At 35.4% G+C, this 18,870-nt stretch overlaps 1 protein-coding gene across 3 annotated transcripts in view; it reads right to left on the bottom strand.

Moving 5' to 3' along the window:
- The window catches only part of LRP1B (LDL receptor related protein 1B), a 1,910,230-nt gene that overhangs the window by 94,820 nt on the left and 1,796,540 nt on the right, over positions 1-18,870 (bottom strand). For all 3 annotated transcript variants that reach the window (XM_045479681.1, XM_045479680.1, XM_045479683.1), the window contains exons 78-80: positions 12,501-12,724; positions 11,673-11,779; positions 1,286-1,402 (exon numbers count right to left, since the gene is read on the bottom strand). In XM_045479681.1, coding sequence (XP_045335637.1) covers positions 1,286-1,402; positions 11,673-11,779; positions 12,501-12,724 — 448 coding nt within the window. The remainder of the gene's footprint in view (positions 1-1,285; positions 1,403-11,672; positions 11,780-12,500; positions 12,725-18,870) is intronic.

Below are 18,870 nucleotides of genomic sequence, written 5' to 3' on the forward strand. Positions count from 1 at the left end.
TCAATTTAATTATTTTTCTTTCAACTTCTCTGCTTTTGTTAAAAAAAAAACAAGAAGCAGAGCTATATTCAGTATATGTAATATATACATATAAAAACTTCAAGTCCATATGATAAACAATTTGTGGTAAATAAGAGAAGAAGTTGTGGTGGAGAAGGGAAAAATAAACCAGAAGGGAAAGAAATTAAATTCACCAGAAAGAACTGAGGTTGCCAGGCAAAGAAAGTGGGAGAAAAAAAAAGAATAAAATATAGGAGGTAGTCACAGAGGCAGGAATAAGAAAGGGTACCACAGGGGCGCCTGGGTTGCGCAGTCGGTTAAGCGTCCGACTTCAGCCAGGTCACGATCTTGCGGTCCATGAGTTCGAGCCCCGCATCAGGCTCTGGGCTGATGGCTCAGAGCCTGGAGCCTGTTTCCGATTCTGTGTCTCCCTCTCTCTCTGCCCCTCCCCCGTTCATGCTCTGTCTCTCTCTGTCCCAAAAATAAATAAACGTTGAAAAAAAAATTAAAAAAAAAAAAAAAGAAAGGGTATCACAAAAGAAGAGCACAGGTAGATTCTGCACTCACTGGAGGTAGAGGTAAGTTATTTTTACACACTGCTTTTCTCTTGAATGCAACAATTGTTACAGTGATGCTTTATTATATATAATCATTCATTTTTTAAAGGCATTTTATTTTAATTCTTTTTTGAGAGAGAGGGTGCAAGTGAGCGAGGGGCAGACAGACAAAGACTCCCATAAGGGGGAGAGAGAGAGAGAGAGAGAGAGAGAGAGAGAGAGAGAAGGAGAAGTGGAGCTCCCCCTGGGCTCAAGTTCACCCAAAGTGGGGCACGAGCTCACCTGATGTGGGATTCGAACATACAAACTGTGAGATCATTACCTGAGTCAAAGTCAGAGGCTTAACGATTAAGCCACCCAGGTGCCCTACAATAATTCATTTCTGCTTGCTGTCACTGCAATTTCAAATAAAAACTTGTGTTCAGAGGCACTAATGTTGATTAACTCAAGTGTTCTGCCCAGAATGTAATATTTACAGAAGGAACAGAATGAGTATTTTCTGAATCTGAGAAGCAATGGACCATGTTTGTCCTAAGCTAAGTTCTTCTGGCCTGGCCTCTTTGTTCTTCTACCAGGAATAAAAGTTTTAATCCATAGTAAGAGCAACAACTTGTAAGGAAAAAGAAATTGAGGAAACTCAGAACGTAAACCTTTCATATTTATATTTACATATCAGTACTTAATATACTCAATAATAATTAAAGACAAAACAAAAGCACTTCACAAACCTTGTTTGCTGCTGACAGAGACTACTGAATCAGAGCCATCATACAGAACACTGCCAATAACAGAAAGCTCAAGGTCAGCCCAGTATATTCGTTCACTAAAATGATCCACAGCCAGACCTACAAAACCAATACATAAGGATAAATAAACAAAAATAAATGTGAAATTATTTAAAATCATATTTCTGCTTCTTAATATATAATTATGATGGATATTTTTCTTCATATATCAAAGAAATTACCCAGTCTACATTATGGTACTGTAGAAATTAGAAAAAAAAATGAATAACTAATCTTTATCTGAATTAAATGTGGATAGCTTACCTAGAATTTAATTGGCTATAGTAAAAATTTTCCTTCCTATATGAAAAGTTACCGTAAATATCCTTCATTTCCACACTTACTGGTTTCCTAATTATGGCTATTTTCTAAAAAAATCTTTTCCGTATTTTAGTTTTTATCTTTTTAATATATACAGAATTAACTAATCATTTAAACCACTTATCTAACCTTTATTTAAAATAACTCAGGGTGTGGGGCTCCTGGGTTGCTCAGTCGGTCAATCATCTGACTTTGGCTCAGGTCATGATTTGTTAGTTCAAGCCCCAGGTTGGTCCCAGGCTCAGAGCCTGGAGCCTGCTTTGAATTCTATGTCTCCCTCTCTCTCTGCCCCTGCCTCTCTCTCTCTCAAAAATAAATAAACATTAATTTTTTAAATTTAAAATAATTCAGTGTAATTAGTTATATTTTGGATATCCTCATGAAGGTATATTTCTCAAATATAAAAGGTTCATGGGCTTAATCATAAGACATTTTCACCCATTAGGAGTTTGCCTATGGTATTGTGAGACACCTGTGTGCATACTAAAGTTTAAACTGACTAAAGATTGATGGTTATAGTAGAGAAGAATGAATGACAAATTCCGTAATTAAGGTTCGAGTTGTGCTTACACTTTTTCACTCGAATCATTAATTTTCTTTGGGACTGCTTGTCTTTATTTTTATCATCAGTATCTGTTAGTGAATAACAATCGACTAAAATAAGATGTGGTAAAAAATAATGTTTTTTCTACTTATTCAGGTTTTTGTTTTTTTATTTCATAATGTTACTGGAGTCCAGACAGTATCCTCTTGCAAAAATATCATCGACAGAAAGCTTTCTGTCTTAAGCAAACTTCCTTCAATATAGAAAAGTAAGATCTATAACATATAAATTGTACAGTTAGTCTTCACTGTTATAGATATTTAATTTTTGTGACTAGTCTGTATATATGATGTATTACATTATAAAAACTGTACAATGAAACTAAAATGCCTTTGGCAGCTGAAAGTTAGATAGCTTTCTCAATCAGAACATTCAATAAATAACTGAGATACACTTCAATGGCAATGCAACTGAATGAAAGGTATTGTTGAATTTGTGTTAATTGGATTCCTCTGTAGACAGTCCAAGATTTAACAATCAGAGTGAAAAATAAACAAATAAACTCATGGTGAAGATAATTCAAGAATATTTTTTTAGTTGTTTGTAGATCTAGCCTGAATGTAATCAAATCAAATATAAATATTGCTTCTTGAGTATAATATAAAGATGTACTATGCCCAATCAGTTTTTAAGAAATGACTTAGCAATGAAAACGAGTGGCCCGTGTTTTACTAGTTTCTACTCGATGATTAATTTGCTATTTGGAGTCATGTTGGAAGTTATGATTTTGCTTCTTCATGTATAACTATGGGCGACATGAACCATAAAATGACCCAGTTTCCTTCTGCCACCATTATATTTCAGAACAGTTGTCTAAGAAGGGTTGAAAAAACTTTTTTCTTTCTCTTTCACCAATGTGATACAATAAAGAAGTAGATTTTAAAAAGCTGTCCCCAAAATTGTCCTTCACTTTTGGATATTAAATTTGTTAATATCCAATTTGTTAACTGTGGGAAAGACAACAAAGGGTGTGTAATACAGTCTAATTACCAATATTATTGCTTCAGATTCAGCAGCAGTAAGACAGTTTTCAAAAGTATCATATATTGCATTGTTAGTCTAGGCTTGTCCAAGACAAACCCATCTTTATCAGCTCCGGTCACATATTGTGCTATTGGATGAATTATATCTAGATAAAAATTATATAACAAAGCTTTCAGATGAGTGGGATTTATATTCCAAAAAATCCACAAATCGATGATTTTGATTTTTCCTTAAGCCCTTTAATAAAAGAGATAGTCTTTTAAATTAAAAAGTTAATAAAGGAATCAACTAACTTTTCTTGTTATAGACATGAGAGTGAAGTTTATATGAAAGAACAAGTTCATTTCTATCTTTAAAATATCACATCTCCTTTTTGTCTTTAATAAAGTACTGATTATAAAACAGAAAAAAAATCAATTCCCAAGAAAGTCATTTTTATCTGAACTGGGAATGATGGATATTTGCAACCAAGTCTGTGTAAGTACAGAAAATTTAAAATAAAATGTCACTTTGTTCTAATCAAGTATTTTGGAATCACAATTTGGAAGGCTTTTAAAAGATAAAGACATGGGCTCACTAAGTTTTAGGAATATATGATAAAGGCTCCCATGATACCAAGACTATTATTACATTTTAGGGATTTTTGAATCTCACTTTTGTTGAACTCTGAAAATTTCCAAGACCCTCCCATGAGTTCCTTTATATCCACTATGGTCTTAAAAAAAAAGAAAGAAAGAAAAGAAAAAGAAAATGGAAATGGTCAAAGCAAAATCTTATGAGAACCGACAATACCAATGGGGTATTTGAGAAGACTTGAAGAAAGTAATAAATTAAAATCACTGTGTTCTCAGAAATAGAGAAAAAGATTACATACATTCTGTGTGAAAGGAGAGTCAACATTTGTAAGTTAGTACTAACCAGCAAGTGTGCACTACCATATTCTTGATTTAAGAGGTGATAAAAAGGGTCCAAAAACTGAAAATATTTACCACTATGTGAAATTTATTTTTTAATTGTTAAAACTATTTTTTGAGATAGACTGCTTACTTCCAGTCTTAGATTCCAGACTAAAGTTACAAACACATGCGAGCGCGTGCGCGTGCACACACACACACACACACACACACACACCCTTATCTGAGTGTGAGTAAAATAAATGCATCAAGGAATTCCAAAATAGTCCTAAGTTCTATCCATTTTATTTAATTAGATACTTTTTGTTGTATAATAGAAAATAATTTACAGATTGAATGAATAATTACAACTAGTTCAGGGCCAGTATGTAATTCCTTAATTTCTCAGAAACTGTCATGATTTGGGGGAAGCTAAAGGCAACATAAATAAGCTTCTAGGTATCAAATAATATGTATCTAAATAAAAAAAACATGTAATCTTACATGCCTTCTTACTGGAGGGAGAGCTGGAAAGTATCCTCCCTGACACATCATTCATTAACCCAATATATATTCATAAGACACCTCCCTTGTACTATACACTGTCAGGTACTAGGTATGTAGCAAAGAACAAAACGGATCATGTTCCTACTCTCATGGAGTATGAAGTTCAACTACCACACAATTGACTGAATCAGAAGATAGATTATGTCCTTTGTTGTTAATATTGTGCCTAATAAAATAAGACAAGTGTGTCATTTGTTAAAAGAGGCCATAAAACCATACCATGGGTTAGAATGTTAAAAATTGTAGGCATTCATCTCTTCATTCATTCAATATATAATTATTCTTAAGCACCCACTAGTTACGGACACTGTAATATTCTTCAATGTGCATAGGAATACCGGTAATAATTTTGATTTAAGTTGTTTATGGTCTGATTGGGTGGGTACACAGAATATATATTAAAGAGTTCACGTTCTACTGTATCATTAAAGTAGATGATGAAGTATCAACTATGGAGATAACGAGTGCTATGAAAGCCCAAAGAATTGAGGTATTCCCATCATGATTTTGTAAAGTATGTAATGGTAAGGCTGGTAGTGAGCAAATATAGGTCTAGCTAAGTGGTGGGCTAACTGTTCAATTGGATTGTACAATTCTAACCTTGGAATACACAGGGGTTACCTAAAGGGGTAGAGATAAGCTCACATCTATTCTATTGCTGTTCGATCCTGCAGATATCCTGTGTACCCTATTAAAGTACAGATACGAACAAATGTACTACATCTCAGTGCATGCATTCATTCATGGATTCATAAAGGAAAGGTAGCATTTCCAATAAACCCAAGATGTAAAGAACAACATGTTGCACTTGGAGGCTAACAGAGGTATTATTATAGTTACTGATTTCAATATAATAACCTTGGAGTCAGGGCGAATATTTAGAAACATATGCCAAGAAAAAAAGAGAGAGAAAAAATAGGTACAAACAAGTCTTGAGATGTTTCTGGGAAGACATAAATAATGAACTTACTTCCACAGAGGAATATCTCATAGGGTACACATGCCTCTCTCCATATAATGTGTACATATACATATAGATGCAGAACAATGACTTATTGCCAACTTTTCATTATACCTTTCTAGTAATATGCTGTTTATGAAACCTAATTATCTATTATTTCCTAAAGATCTCATGATATTTGTTCTTGATTCATTTTTATATCAATAACATTTAGCATGACAATACTCAAGAGTTATTAATCCCTGTAAAGATAACATTTGAGATGTTTCTGCCTGACGGAATAAAATCCTGCCTATGAATACAAAACCAGCATTTCCAATATTAAGAAAGCCACTTATGAAGCAGGTGGGCATGAAGTAAAGTAATAGGTTTTTATAAGTGGCTTGTGGATTTTTAAAAATCTTACAGAATTCAAATTGATATGCCATAAGAAAATGAATAAAATTAACAAAATATACTAAATGACATTTTTAAATGAATAAAAATAATTATCAGTGTTAGGAAGTTATGATGGATGTTACATAGAATACATATATAAGGTTTTAGCATATATTTGCTTTAAGTGTATTTATTTATTTTGAGAGAGAGGGAGACAGAGAGGGAGAAAGAGAATCCCAAGCAGGCTACGTGCCATCAGCACAGAGCCCCACACAGGGCTCGATCTCATGAATCCTGAGATCATGACCTAAGATGAAATCAAGAGCTAGATGCTTAACCGACTGAGCCACCCAGCACCCCTAGCATATGATTGTTTTTATAATTATTCTTAGCCTCTTAGATATTCAGGGAATTATATTCATCAATTTACATTGATTTACATCTGATTTAAATTGTTATGAATTCTCTATAAGGTAGATATTATCATATACATTTTACAAATGAGAAATTTGATGCTCAAAACTTTATGCAGGCTGCTCAGTTTTAACTCAAGCCTATATAAATGGCGGACTTAAGCTCTTTCTGCTGCTTTATATTTTCTTTGTGCAAGTCATTATACTATGCCCAATAAGGTGTACCATATTTCTTTTGAGACTCTTCCTGCAGCTTTTTTGATTCTGAATCCCATTGTTTTGCTCCAGTTGCGCAAACATCTTTGCAGTCTTCAGTTCTGTGACTCTTTTTTTTATTTTTATTTTTATTTTTATTTTTATTTTTATTTTTATTTTTGGGACAGAGAGAGACAGAGCATGAATGGGGGAGGAGCAGAGAGAGAGGGAGACACAGAATCGGAAACAGGCTCCAGGCTCTGAGCCATCAGCCCAGAGCCCGACGCGGGGCTCGAACTCGCGGACCGCGAAATCGTGACCTGGCTGAAGTCGGACGCTTAACCGACTGCGCCACCCAGGTGCCCCATGACTGTGACTCTTCTAAATATAAGCATCTCACAAAATTCTACCCTAAGAAGATGCTTTGTTTCCCCCCTCTCTTGTCCATCTGAACAACCCCAGCAACTTTAATTATCAGCTTTCTTTGCTAATTCCCCAAACGTTAAGTTTAAACTCCAAGCTTTAAGCTGTAGAACTAAAATTTTCAGTTATCTGTGAGATATCTCCATCTGACTGATTCACCTGGGGCCATAACCACACCTGCAACATTTGCCGGTGATTGACAGCAACACACAGTCTGTTCAAGTGTCACCTTCTCAAAGTTCTACTCTGAAGACCTACTAATGTCACACTGCAAACTTGCCTCCACCATTTCTGACCCTTCTTACTCTATTTTTACTCTTTTTTTCCATAGCACCAAACACCTCACAACTTTATAATTTACTTTTTAAAATATGGTTTTGTCTCATAACCACTAGAAGAATAGGGATCTGTATGTTCACTCCTGTATTCCAAATGCCTAAAATTATCTCTGACACACAGTAAGCACACACAAAAAATTAGTTGAATGAGTGAATAAACAGCTTTCAAGAGTCTACTCCTGTTGAGTGGGGCAGAAGTTTTCAAAGCAGACTTACTGAGAAGAAAACTCCCACATGCCCAATCACATGGAGTCGAAAGCCTCACACCAACTTCTTTCTTGATATGTCTCTGATGTCTGATTAGAGCTGGTTATCTACTTAACATGAAGCAATGGTATTTGTCTTGGTCTCCGAGATCCTGCCTAGGCTGACCCCTACCCATCTCTCTAATCCTTGTCTCATGCTATTTTCCAATTTGTTTACTATGCTCTTTGGCTTTCCTACCTTCAGGTCTCTGTCCCATTCTTTGCTTCGTGTTGCAACATCATCCCATTTTTTTCTACCCCTTCACATAGTTTAGCAATTAATCTTAATCAGCACCTTGGAAAGCCTTTCCTCTCCACTATAATTAAAGTGACACCTGCTGCATGGTGCACCCTCTCCTATCAGATGTGCTCACACACAGTTTGGTTTTTGTTTTTATGGTCCCCCATATTAGAATTTAAGCTCTGTGAGTGTAGGGATCCAAATATCCCATATAATATATCTGATTACCTATAGTATCTGGCATATAGTGAGCATCCAATTTTTTTAATGTTTATTTATTTTTTTTTTTTGAGAGAGTGTGCATACACACACACACACACACAAGTTGGGGAAGGGCAGAGAGAAGGAAAGCAAGAATTTCAAGCAGGTTTCATGGTGTCTACACAGAGCCTGATGGTGGGGCTCAATCCCACGAACTGTGAGATCATGACCTGGGACAAAATCAAAAGTTGGATGCTCCACCAACTGATACACCCAGGCACCCCGAGCATCCAATATTTTTTAATTTAAGGAGGAATGGATGAAGAAAGGAAATAAGAAGATGTTTAATTTATTGTGAATTTTAACCTCTGAGATATTTCTTATCTCTACCTCTATTCTCATATGTATTTCATAAATTCTATGCTTACTCTGCTTTCCCTTCTGTATGCATTCTCCCCTTCTCACCTGTTACCATTCTAGTTGTGCTACTCTCTGCTCTCATTAGGACCATTCAATGGATTTTTAGCTGGTCTCTTAGCTCTCTATCTATTCACTCCATTGGCACAATGATACCAAAGCAAGAAGACCTACCTTATTCACATCACTACTTGAATCAAAATTGTACAGTGGTTTATTATTGACTAAAAAATCACATAAAAATACTTTGGTATTTAAAGCTCTCTATTCTAGGTTCATGTTACATTACCTATCCCATCCCCTTCTAGGTGATTCATGACTTCAAATATCATAGAACATACCATGTGCTTCACATTGCAGCCCCTGGCTCAGAGTGCTATGTCATTTAATAAATACGACAATATCATAAGTTAGTCATAATCCCCCCTTGGTTTGTTAATGGTAAAAATCGAACTTTGAAGATAGTAAGTTCCTTTCTGAGATCTCACAGGTGGTACATAATCCCCTGGGATCAACACCGATATATTTGACCTAAAAGAACACCTTTATAAAAACTATACCATGGTGAGTTATCTGTCCACCTTTCAAATGTCTACCTATCCTTCAAGCACGTGTTTAAATGACACCTTTCACATAGTTTTCCAGTATTAGATATAATTTCTCTTGCCTTTGCACTCCCATGATATCATAAGGCATGTAACAATTCTCTCATTGTGCCAAAACTTCAAACTTAGTGCATGCCTCATTTTTTTCCCTTAAATATCAACTCCATGAGAAAAGGGAGTATGCCATGTTCATCATTAAGCTACCCATAGTGCTGGGCAGAGTGGTCACCACATGAAAAATGTTCATTTGCATTTCACCCACTGTAGGGGATGCTGTGGTGGCCAGCTCAGATTTCCTTTAGTAGGTAGGGATACCTCTCCACTATCCACTGTTTGCAGCTAAGGAATCACACTTGCCCTCCTTCCCCAGAGATTTGTGCTCAACTGTCTGCAGCAGTCTGGATTGGGAAGTTTGAGTCCAAAGGCCAACCAAAGACTGATGGATCATATAAAATCTGACTCCTTCCCTGTTACGGGATCTATGCTCCAAGGCACATCCCTGTGGCTGAAGCCAAAATTAGAGTTTACCTGAGACATAGTCTTTTTCTCTCTCCATATTTTACAGATATCTCCTGAATAGCACTCCCCTCATAAATAACCTTTAGAAGAATTCCTGTCTCAGGCTCCTTCCTAAGAACCCTGTGACAGGCAATTCTATAAACTGCTGCCAGAAACATTCCTTAATATGAAAATCATGTCTCACATACTATGATTATGTAAGTTGTTAACATCACAGAACTTTAAAAAAAATAATTTTCGAACTTTTCTATATGTCCAAAATTAGTTAGAAATAAAAAGTTAAGACAATTAAGGTTCTTTAAAAAATGAAAACAGCGTACGAGACTATTATGCCATTTGCCTCTCCAGTAGCCTTCCATGCCTCCCCTTAAAACTGGAATAAAATCCAGTCCTTAACAGTGTGTTCTAGGTCCTACATGACCTTCACCTGGCCACCTGGGCACCCACACTTCTACCACTTTCCTGAGCTGCTCAAATGTTTCTAGGCATACTAACATTCTTGCTGTTTTTGACAAATGTTAAGCTCATCCTTAACTCTTAACTTGATTTTCACTCTGTTTGGAAAGTTCTTTGCTTACATATTCACATTAGCCTGCTACTTCTATGAAGTTCCCTTCTCAAATATCACCTTTCTAAGATGGCTTCTCTGATAATCCTGATCAAAATAGTGTTCCATAAGTGCCCATTCTTTTCTATATGGCACTTATTAGTATCTGACATGACTTATGTTGTATATTCTATCCTCTGGAGGAAGGTAAGTTCGTGAGAGTTGGTATTTTCAACTTCACAAGAGTAAGGACTTGTCTTCAGCACCTGGAAAAATTTCTCCCGCCAGATGGGTGTTCAATTAGTACTTGTTAAACCAGTGAATGGAGACACACTTATGTAAATGAACTAAATCCCAAAGATTGCTCCTTCCCATAAAGAGTAAAAACAATCTAGTTGAAGGAAAAATCACACAGCACATTAAAAGTTAATAAGAATATAAGTGCCGGGCCACCTCAGTGGCTCAGCCGGTTAATCGTCCCGCTTCAGCTCAGGTCATGATCTCACAGTCTGTGAGTTCGAGCTTCATGTCGGGCTCTGTGCTGACAACTCAGACCCTGGAGCCTACTCCAGATTCCATGTCTCCCTCTCTCTTTCTGCCCTACCCCCATAACACACTCTCTCTTTCTCAAAGTAAACATTAAAAAAATGGATATAAGTGCCAAATATGAATAAAATTTCAATTATATAAGATACTACAAAGCATAATGATTGAATAATATGTGATAGAGAAAATGTATTCTCTCCTTTGGGATATAGTAGGCAGGAAGCGTTGCTTGTGGCATGAAATCCTTGAGGTTCCTTGCAGTTCTGAAAGTGTTTTATTGAGGAAGTGTTAAAGTTAGATGTTATAAGGTGGGTAAGATTCAGCTGGATGCACAAAAGTCAGAAGGGCAGGTGGGGAGGCAAATGGAATGGGAGAAAAACAGGGAGGCAGAAAAAACACCTGAGTTCTTGAGCAGTCCTGAGAGTACAGAGAGTCTGGAGCATAGCTTAGATGACACAACTGGGAAAGCTATTGAAGTCTGATTAAAAAGGGCTGTGAATGAAAGGGCCAGGAATCATCAAATCTTCTTCTTAAAAATTATTTATGTTTTCCCACCTCTTTGTCCATTTAGCTTCTGATCCTCTAGAAATAGTACCATCTATCCCAACATCATTAACTTATATCGGTAAAAACACCCTATTACACTGTAAACTGTTGAAATTCTATGCGTGTGAAATCCTACAAACGGCCTTACAACTTAGGCAATTTTCAAATAACATCCCTGTAATATCACTGGCAGTATGATAAGGCCTTGACTTTCAAGTTGGCAAAATACAACATGAAATGTTAATGACTTTCATAAAGCCATACTATAAATTATTTTATGTGCTTGTAAAAATGATTATATTGCCAACAAAAGTGGAAAGTCTTGTTACACTAATATGCCGAGCATATTGCTCCGCATTCTAGACCGTGTCAGCAACACATCATACCTGTGGGTCTTTGCAAATTCTTTTGTACTAAAATCCTTCTCAGAGTGCCATCCATGGCTGCTTCTTCTATGTGGGAGTGGTCCCCAACGACAGTCCAGTACATCATCCTGAAGAGATAGGTCAAGTTGGTTAGGTTGGAGTGCCGTTACAACCCAACTCTGCTCCCAAACACAATGTCTCTTCAGACTGTGTGCACCAGAATCACCCCAGAGTCCCTGAAAAAGCAGATTTTGGGGCCCAATTCTAAATCTATGGACTCGCAAACTCCAATAGAGAGTGGGTAGTAATTAGGAGCTTTATTTAACATTTCTCTACTTTCTTTTTGGTCATTGCCTATAAATGAAAAAGTAAAAGAGTAAGAAAGGGACAATTCAAGAAAAGGAAAGGAAATATTTGTGTTAAAATTGTTTAGATTTGTTTGCACATACACCTTCATTTTTTATTGTCACAAATAGCCAAAACACTAATACTCTTACACTTAATGTGTTCAATATTATGTTTAATATCTTCAAAATTTAATTTTAGGTTAACAATATTGGTTTTGTGTGTATTGCAACAATGTACCTGCAACGTACACATTAGACACATACACACACACACATAGAATGTATAATGGAGCAACCTCTCAGGAAAACATATATTTTGTGCCACCATTTGGTACGAAAAGCACATGCTTTTGTACATAAGTAAAGGGATTTTTAGAAGTCTTGTAAATCTATTATATGTTGAACGCTTATTACAGAAAGAAAACTACAGTACACAGGTGGGAAAATCTCTAAAAATGGATACACATATCAAGAAGAATAAATAACCAACTCATTAACCTACCCTCTTTTAGGATTTACAGCAATAGCATAGGGTTCTCCAGCCATGTTTGTTAAGAGTCTGGTGCAGTTGGGGCCATTGAGCTGCCCTACGTTGATAGAGTACCTCAGACTAGTCCAGTGAGTGGTATAGTAACTGAACCAGTGCATTCTAGAATGATCAGTCCAATAAATATTTCCAGCAACCCAGTCAACTGCTATGTCCCTGGGCCTTTTAAATTCAGGACACTAAAAGAAAACAAAGCAAAAAACAGTGTTTTCAAAAGCAAAGCAGGGGTGGGGTGTTCTGTATTTATACATTGATATTGTATAGGAATAATATTTAACATGGTCAGGTGTTAATTATTACACAGGGTTTTTAAATAACTAAATACTTCATTTTTTTCTTAATTTTTATAGATATGATTTCACAAATCTTAAGTGCATAATTCACTGGAGTTCAACCTATGACTGCCCTTGTATAACCACAATCTAGAATATTTCTACAATTGTAGAAGGTTCACCTGTGACTTCTTCTGGTCCGTATTCCTCTGTGACTAACAATAATTCTGATATCTAACAAAATAAAATACCTTAAACAAATCTATATAAATAGCATCATACTGTTCTATTCCTGGCTTATTTTACTCAACAGTGTATCTATGAAATTCATCCAAATTGTTGTGCATGTGAATTATTAATACATTTTTATTGATGGGTAATATTTCACTTTGTGAATATACCATAAATTGTTCACCATTTTACTGATGATGTCCATTTGGATTATTTGCAGTTTTAGGCCATTACAACCAAAGTCATGAATATTCTTGTACATGTCTTTGGTGGACACAAAGCATCCATTTATGTTGAGTTTTCAACAAGGAATAGAACTGCTGAGTCTTATAGTATACATATGCTTAGCTTGGATAGATACTGCTAGCTTTTTTTTTTCAAAGAGTTTGTACCAATATACACTCTTTTCCGCAATATAAGGAAGGCCCAGTTGTTCTGTATGCTCCCCCATACAATTTGATATAAAAATTGAAAAAGAATATTAGTACAGATACACATGTAGAAAGATACTATATTTGAACACATTTTAAGAAAAGTTCCAATCTCTGTCATTTATATTAAATTTACTAGCTTTGGATTTTCTGCTTAATATAGTATTATTGAATTATTGTGAGACAAAAAGTAAGGGAGTTCATTGCGAATAGACAGCAAGAAAAATAACATATGCTCTGTGCCCTTCAATTAACTTGATCACTTCGAGTAGGAACTAGTGTCATAATTAATTTTACATGGCCAGGTTTATTGTGCATAACCAAAAATGAGAAAGGATTCCCAGGGGTATTATATCAAGAATAGAAACAATTATTTGAAGGTGATTATAACTACACATGTATTCAATGTGTAAAAGCTTAATTAGGACCTGCAACCAGTGGAAATATGTGTTTTTAACACATAATAGTTTCTTGTGTGAATTACTAGTGAACAGATTTTACTGAAGGAGGAAGTGGATTTGGATTAAAAGAAGAGAAACTAAACTTCTCAAAGAGAACATGAGATGCCAAGAAACAGGAATTGCAAGCCACTGTCTGCTGTATGATTACTGGCATCTCAAGGAAGGAAATACGGCCTGAACTAAACACAGAACCCATACAGATTTCTAATGACCTTTATTATCAGACTTTCCACCTTTTGATTTAAAAGCTGAAATCATGAAATTTATAGTAACCTATTTCTCAACTCTAACAATAAATACTATCCTTCTACCCAGTGATAGCCCAGTGCTGTTAACTGAAAAGCACTCTGCAATACCATATGCTTTAGAAACACTGTATACATAATACTCATAGGTGGGTAGAATATAAATATTTGTCCTAGCCAAACCACAAGATTATTTTCAAATGTTCCAGTATCATTTAAATTAACTGTAATGCTTTTTTCTTTTCTGGCTTGGCAGCATTTAAGAGTAAACACATCAACAAATGGCATGGGCATGTCAGTGTAAGTCATAAATTTATAAATATGAGAGACAGTGGAAAAATAACCATTATAAGCTGTTTAGAATCTGCTGGAGTATATTTGCCATTTTCTAGCACTAGTAAAGCAAAACTTCAGCAGGAAAACATATGATATTGGTTGTCTAGCACGAGCATAGAAAAATACTTAGTTTCCTTTTATCAGATGTAAATATATACACATGATTTTCTGTCCTTACAGTATCCTTGCTAAAATAGGACATATTTCATGCAAAGTTACACCTTTTTGAATTCAGGATTTTCATTTTTTTTTACTCATTCTCAAAAAAGTCTGATTATCTTTCCATTCTATACTTCTAAATCTGGACTGCAGGCAATTAAAAATCCAAAGTCTTAATTTTCATAGAACATCCATAAGTTTGATTAAGTGATAACTTTGTCAGGTAAGCAGGCTCGTGAAGAATCTACTAATGGCAAATTGTAGAAGGATAAATAAAATTTATGTCACATTACAAGGGGTAGGAATATGGCTTAGGGAGTGGGAAAAATGTTACTTTTCAATGCTAAGCACAAGAGATACTGATGGAGATATTTAAATGTATACATTTATTCTCTGGTTCCCTGATCAAAGAATCCTTAATTTCATTCCAGTATCAACTAAAGTAATTAGAATATGGGGTAAAGGATGTCACACCCAGTAAATTCAACATATGGTCATAAATTATCAGTACAATATGATTCTCAGAGAATAATGGCATCAAGGTGAAGATGCTACCAGATGTTCATCTTCATTGACTCCTAACATACTGAACGCTCAATGATTCTCAGCACTGAGGAGAGCAGAACTGAATAGAAAAAGAACAATAACAAAAGAAAGCAGTAGGATGGTCCTATTGTCAAGGAAACTTAAGCCCAAATGAGGGAATCACCCTTTATAATGAGTTCCATAGGAATGAAGTAATCCCTCTTTATTGCTCAGTTTGACCAGGATTGTGAATGGTATTAGCCATATAAAAAGGATTCTGATACTAAATGGATATTGGCTGCGAAGTGGGAGTAGAGATTCCTATTGGATCTTGATATAATAAACAGACAATTTGTGGAGAGGTTCAAAACCAAACAGGTGAATACAAAAAGTGGCCAAACACAGTAAAAGTAAACTTAGGTTCTGGGAGTGGAATGGAGTCTGACATGGGAAAACAGAACTGGAAAGCTAAGCCATTTGCTTCCAAAGAGGCTCAAAACAAAACAAACCAAACAAACAAACATCAGATTCAAAAGAAGAAAAAAATATAAAACTTTCATAGCCCCTTTGGCTGGCTCACTAGTTACATAGGCCTGTGAGCTAGAGGCACTCAAGAAATATGTCCTATTTAAGAGACTGCAGAGACATGTGGTTACCCTGACAACAAAAGGCGTTGCTCATATTGTTGCACAAAGTGGAAGACACATTTTGACTGCTTTCTCCAGACAGACGATTTCATTCCTAATAAGCTCTCTAAATACAGAGCCAAAGTTTTGAGGCCTAAGGCATTCTTCCGTGTAGAGATATATTAGTCCAATGAATGAAACACTTAAATCTTACAGAAAAATTGGCAGCTTGATTGTAACAAAATTAGAGGTTACTACTTTAAACTACTAATCCTTTACAGCTGTGGATGGTAAGGTACTGTCACGATTCCAGCTTCAGTAAACTAAAGATTAGAAACCACAGTGGGCGAGGGGGGTGGGGGGGGGCGCCTGGGTAGCTCACTCTGTTGAGCCTCTGACTCGATTTGGGCTCAGGCCATGATCTCATGGTTTGTAAGATCAAGCTCCGCATCTGGCTCTGTACTGACAGCATGGAGCCTGCTCTCTCCCTCTCTCTCTGCCCCTCCCCCAGCACTTGCACACACAGTCTTTCTGTCTCAAAATAAATAAATAAACATTAAAAAAATGAAGTCACTGGAGACATCTGATTTAAATCAAGGAAAGAGGAAAACTTATGAAATGGGACTTCAAGCATTTGAACCACGGAAATACTGTCCTCTTCTTAAAAAATTCCTATAGTTAGCAATACTTTAAGAAAATACAGTTAACACAAGGATAGATCACAGTAGTCACATATTTTATCTGTCTGTGATGTTTTCTTCTGAGAAAAGAAAATCGGGTTCATTTTACTAAAGTTAATTATCCTGTAATATAACGCTATTAAAACAAAGATGTAAAGCTGCTCTAGGTGTGTGTGTGTGTGGTGTTTAACATACTAAGTGAAAAGTGCCTTTACATTTTTGGTCCACAATATACAAATCAGATTAAATTCTCATAAACCAGGATATAGCAGTAAAATAATGACTATGAAAATTCTAAACATTATTAAATTACATGGCTTAATACTATTATAAAATATGTGGATATATATTATTTCTATCTAGAAGCTCATAGCAATGGGGAAATCTAAAAGAACCAAAAAAAAAGTTATATTTGGAGCTAGAATGTCTAAGAGTTCCAAAAACACGTCAGGAAGGAAATTCCTGGCTTCTATCTAAAATTTATTCTGAACAATAGATTTTTTCAATCTGAATAATTTTAAAGCTATATTATCTATATTAAGACTGTATCACCTTAAAAGGCACACTATAGGCACAAACTCCTACTGGGGGAAAAGGAACTAAATAAAAGTATGTAATTCTCAGACAATTTCCCAAAAGACGACATATGTCTTTGGATTATAGACTCAATATTGTATGTGACTTTATCTTTTTTTCTCTTTTTTTAGCATACTCAGTTTTCTTTATTCATCATTTACCACCCTCCTTCCAAAAAAAAAAAAAAAGTACAAAACTGGCTCTCAAAACCTTCTACACACTATCAGGTAAACAAAAGATATGGAAGGCTAAAAAGCACATTAAATTTGGAATCAGAAACTTGGTGTAAAACCTAATCCTAGTTTCTCTCCAAATTCTGTGATATATAAAATAAAGGCTTCGGATTAGATGATCTGTAAAATTCTTCTGATTCTAAACATTGAATTATATAACAATCTAAAATATTTTTCATTCTAAGGACACCTGGGTGGCTCAGTCGGTTAAGCATCTAATTTCAGCTCAGGTCATGATATCACAGTTCATGAGTTTGACCCCCATGTCGGACTCTGTGCTGACAGCTCAGAGCCGGGAGCCTGCTTGGATTCTGTGTCTCCCTCTCTCTTTTCTCCTTCCCTACTTGTACTCTGGCTCTCTCTGTCAAAAATAAATAAACATTAAAAAAAATTTAAAGAAATGAAATATTATTCATTCTATATAAGCCTGCATTTTATATAGCTTTAAGGATGTATCTAATGCTAATTATGAATTTTCATAAATAGTATGTGAAAAATTTGTTAGTACTTATGGCATGATTTTGATATCATCCCCCTATGTGAATGACCTAGAAATAAGGAAGGAAGGTTTCTTCTGACGTTTACAATTTAAACAAGCATAACACTTGAGATAGAAAGCAGAGCTATCTGAAAGCAGAGATTGCAAAATTATAGATTGAGAACTAATTTTAAGTTCAGGTAAAAAAAAACCTTTTAAGTAAATTTTAACTTTAAAATTAAGATACCACTTTAAAAATTCTAATTTGTTTTTCTTAAAAATTAAGTATATGTAAGATAGTCTATCAAAAGCAGGGCAATATTCCAGAATAGCAGGCAGCTGCTGACCCTTGATTTAATGGAATGTGGGACTCACCCAGGTCCCTAATGTTATGTAAAATCTGTTTCACTCATTTACCTTAGCCCTATGGCTGGTTTGCAACCCACCTGTACCTTAAAGAGACACAAGAAATTGATGTTATTGGATAAATCATATATCAATAAGAAAGGAGTTAAGACAGCAATAAACTCATAGAAAAAGAGTCACAGAAGCAAATGTTGATATGGTCTCCAGAATCATTAAGTAAACATCTTATGAATGAACAGTAATATTCAGTATATGTAGCATATATATATATGTGTGTGTGTGTGTGTGTATGCATATGTATACAATTATGTACAAACTGGGATCTTATAAAGACCTCTGGTATAAATAATTTTTATAGCTCAACACCAAAAATCCAAACAATCCATTCAAAAAATGGGCAGAGGACATGGAATAGACAATTTTCCAAAGAAGATATACAGATGGCCAACAGACATATGAAAAGATGCTCAACATCACTAATCATCAGGAAAATGCAAAAATCACAATGAGTTGTCACTTCACATCTGTCAGGATGGCTAAAATAAAACACACACACACACACACACACACACACAACAACAACAACAACAAGTGTTGGAGAGGACGTGAAGAAAAAGGAACCCTATTGTACTGTTGGTGGAAATGCAAACTGGTGCATCCACTGTGGAAAACAGTATGGAGTTTCCTCAAAAAATTAAAAATAGAA

The sequence above is a fragment of the Leopardus geoffroyi genome, chromosome C1, assembly GCF_018350155.1.
Source record: "Leopardus geoffroyi isolate Oge1 chromosome C1, O.geoffroyi_Oge1_pat1.0, whole genome shotgun sequence".
NCBI lineage: Eukaryota > Metazoa > Chordata > Mammalia > Carnivora > Felidae > Leopardus > Leopardus geoffroyi.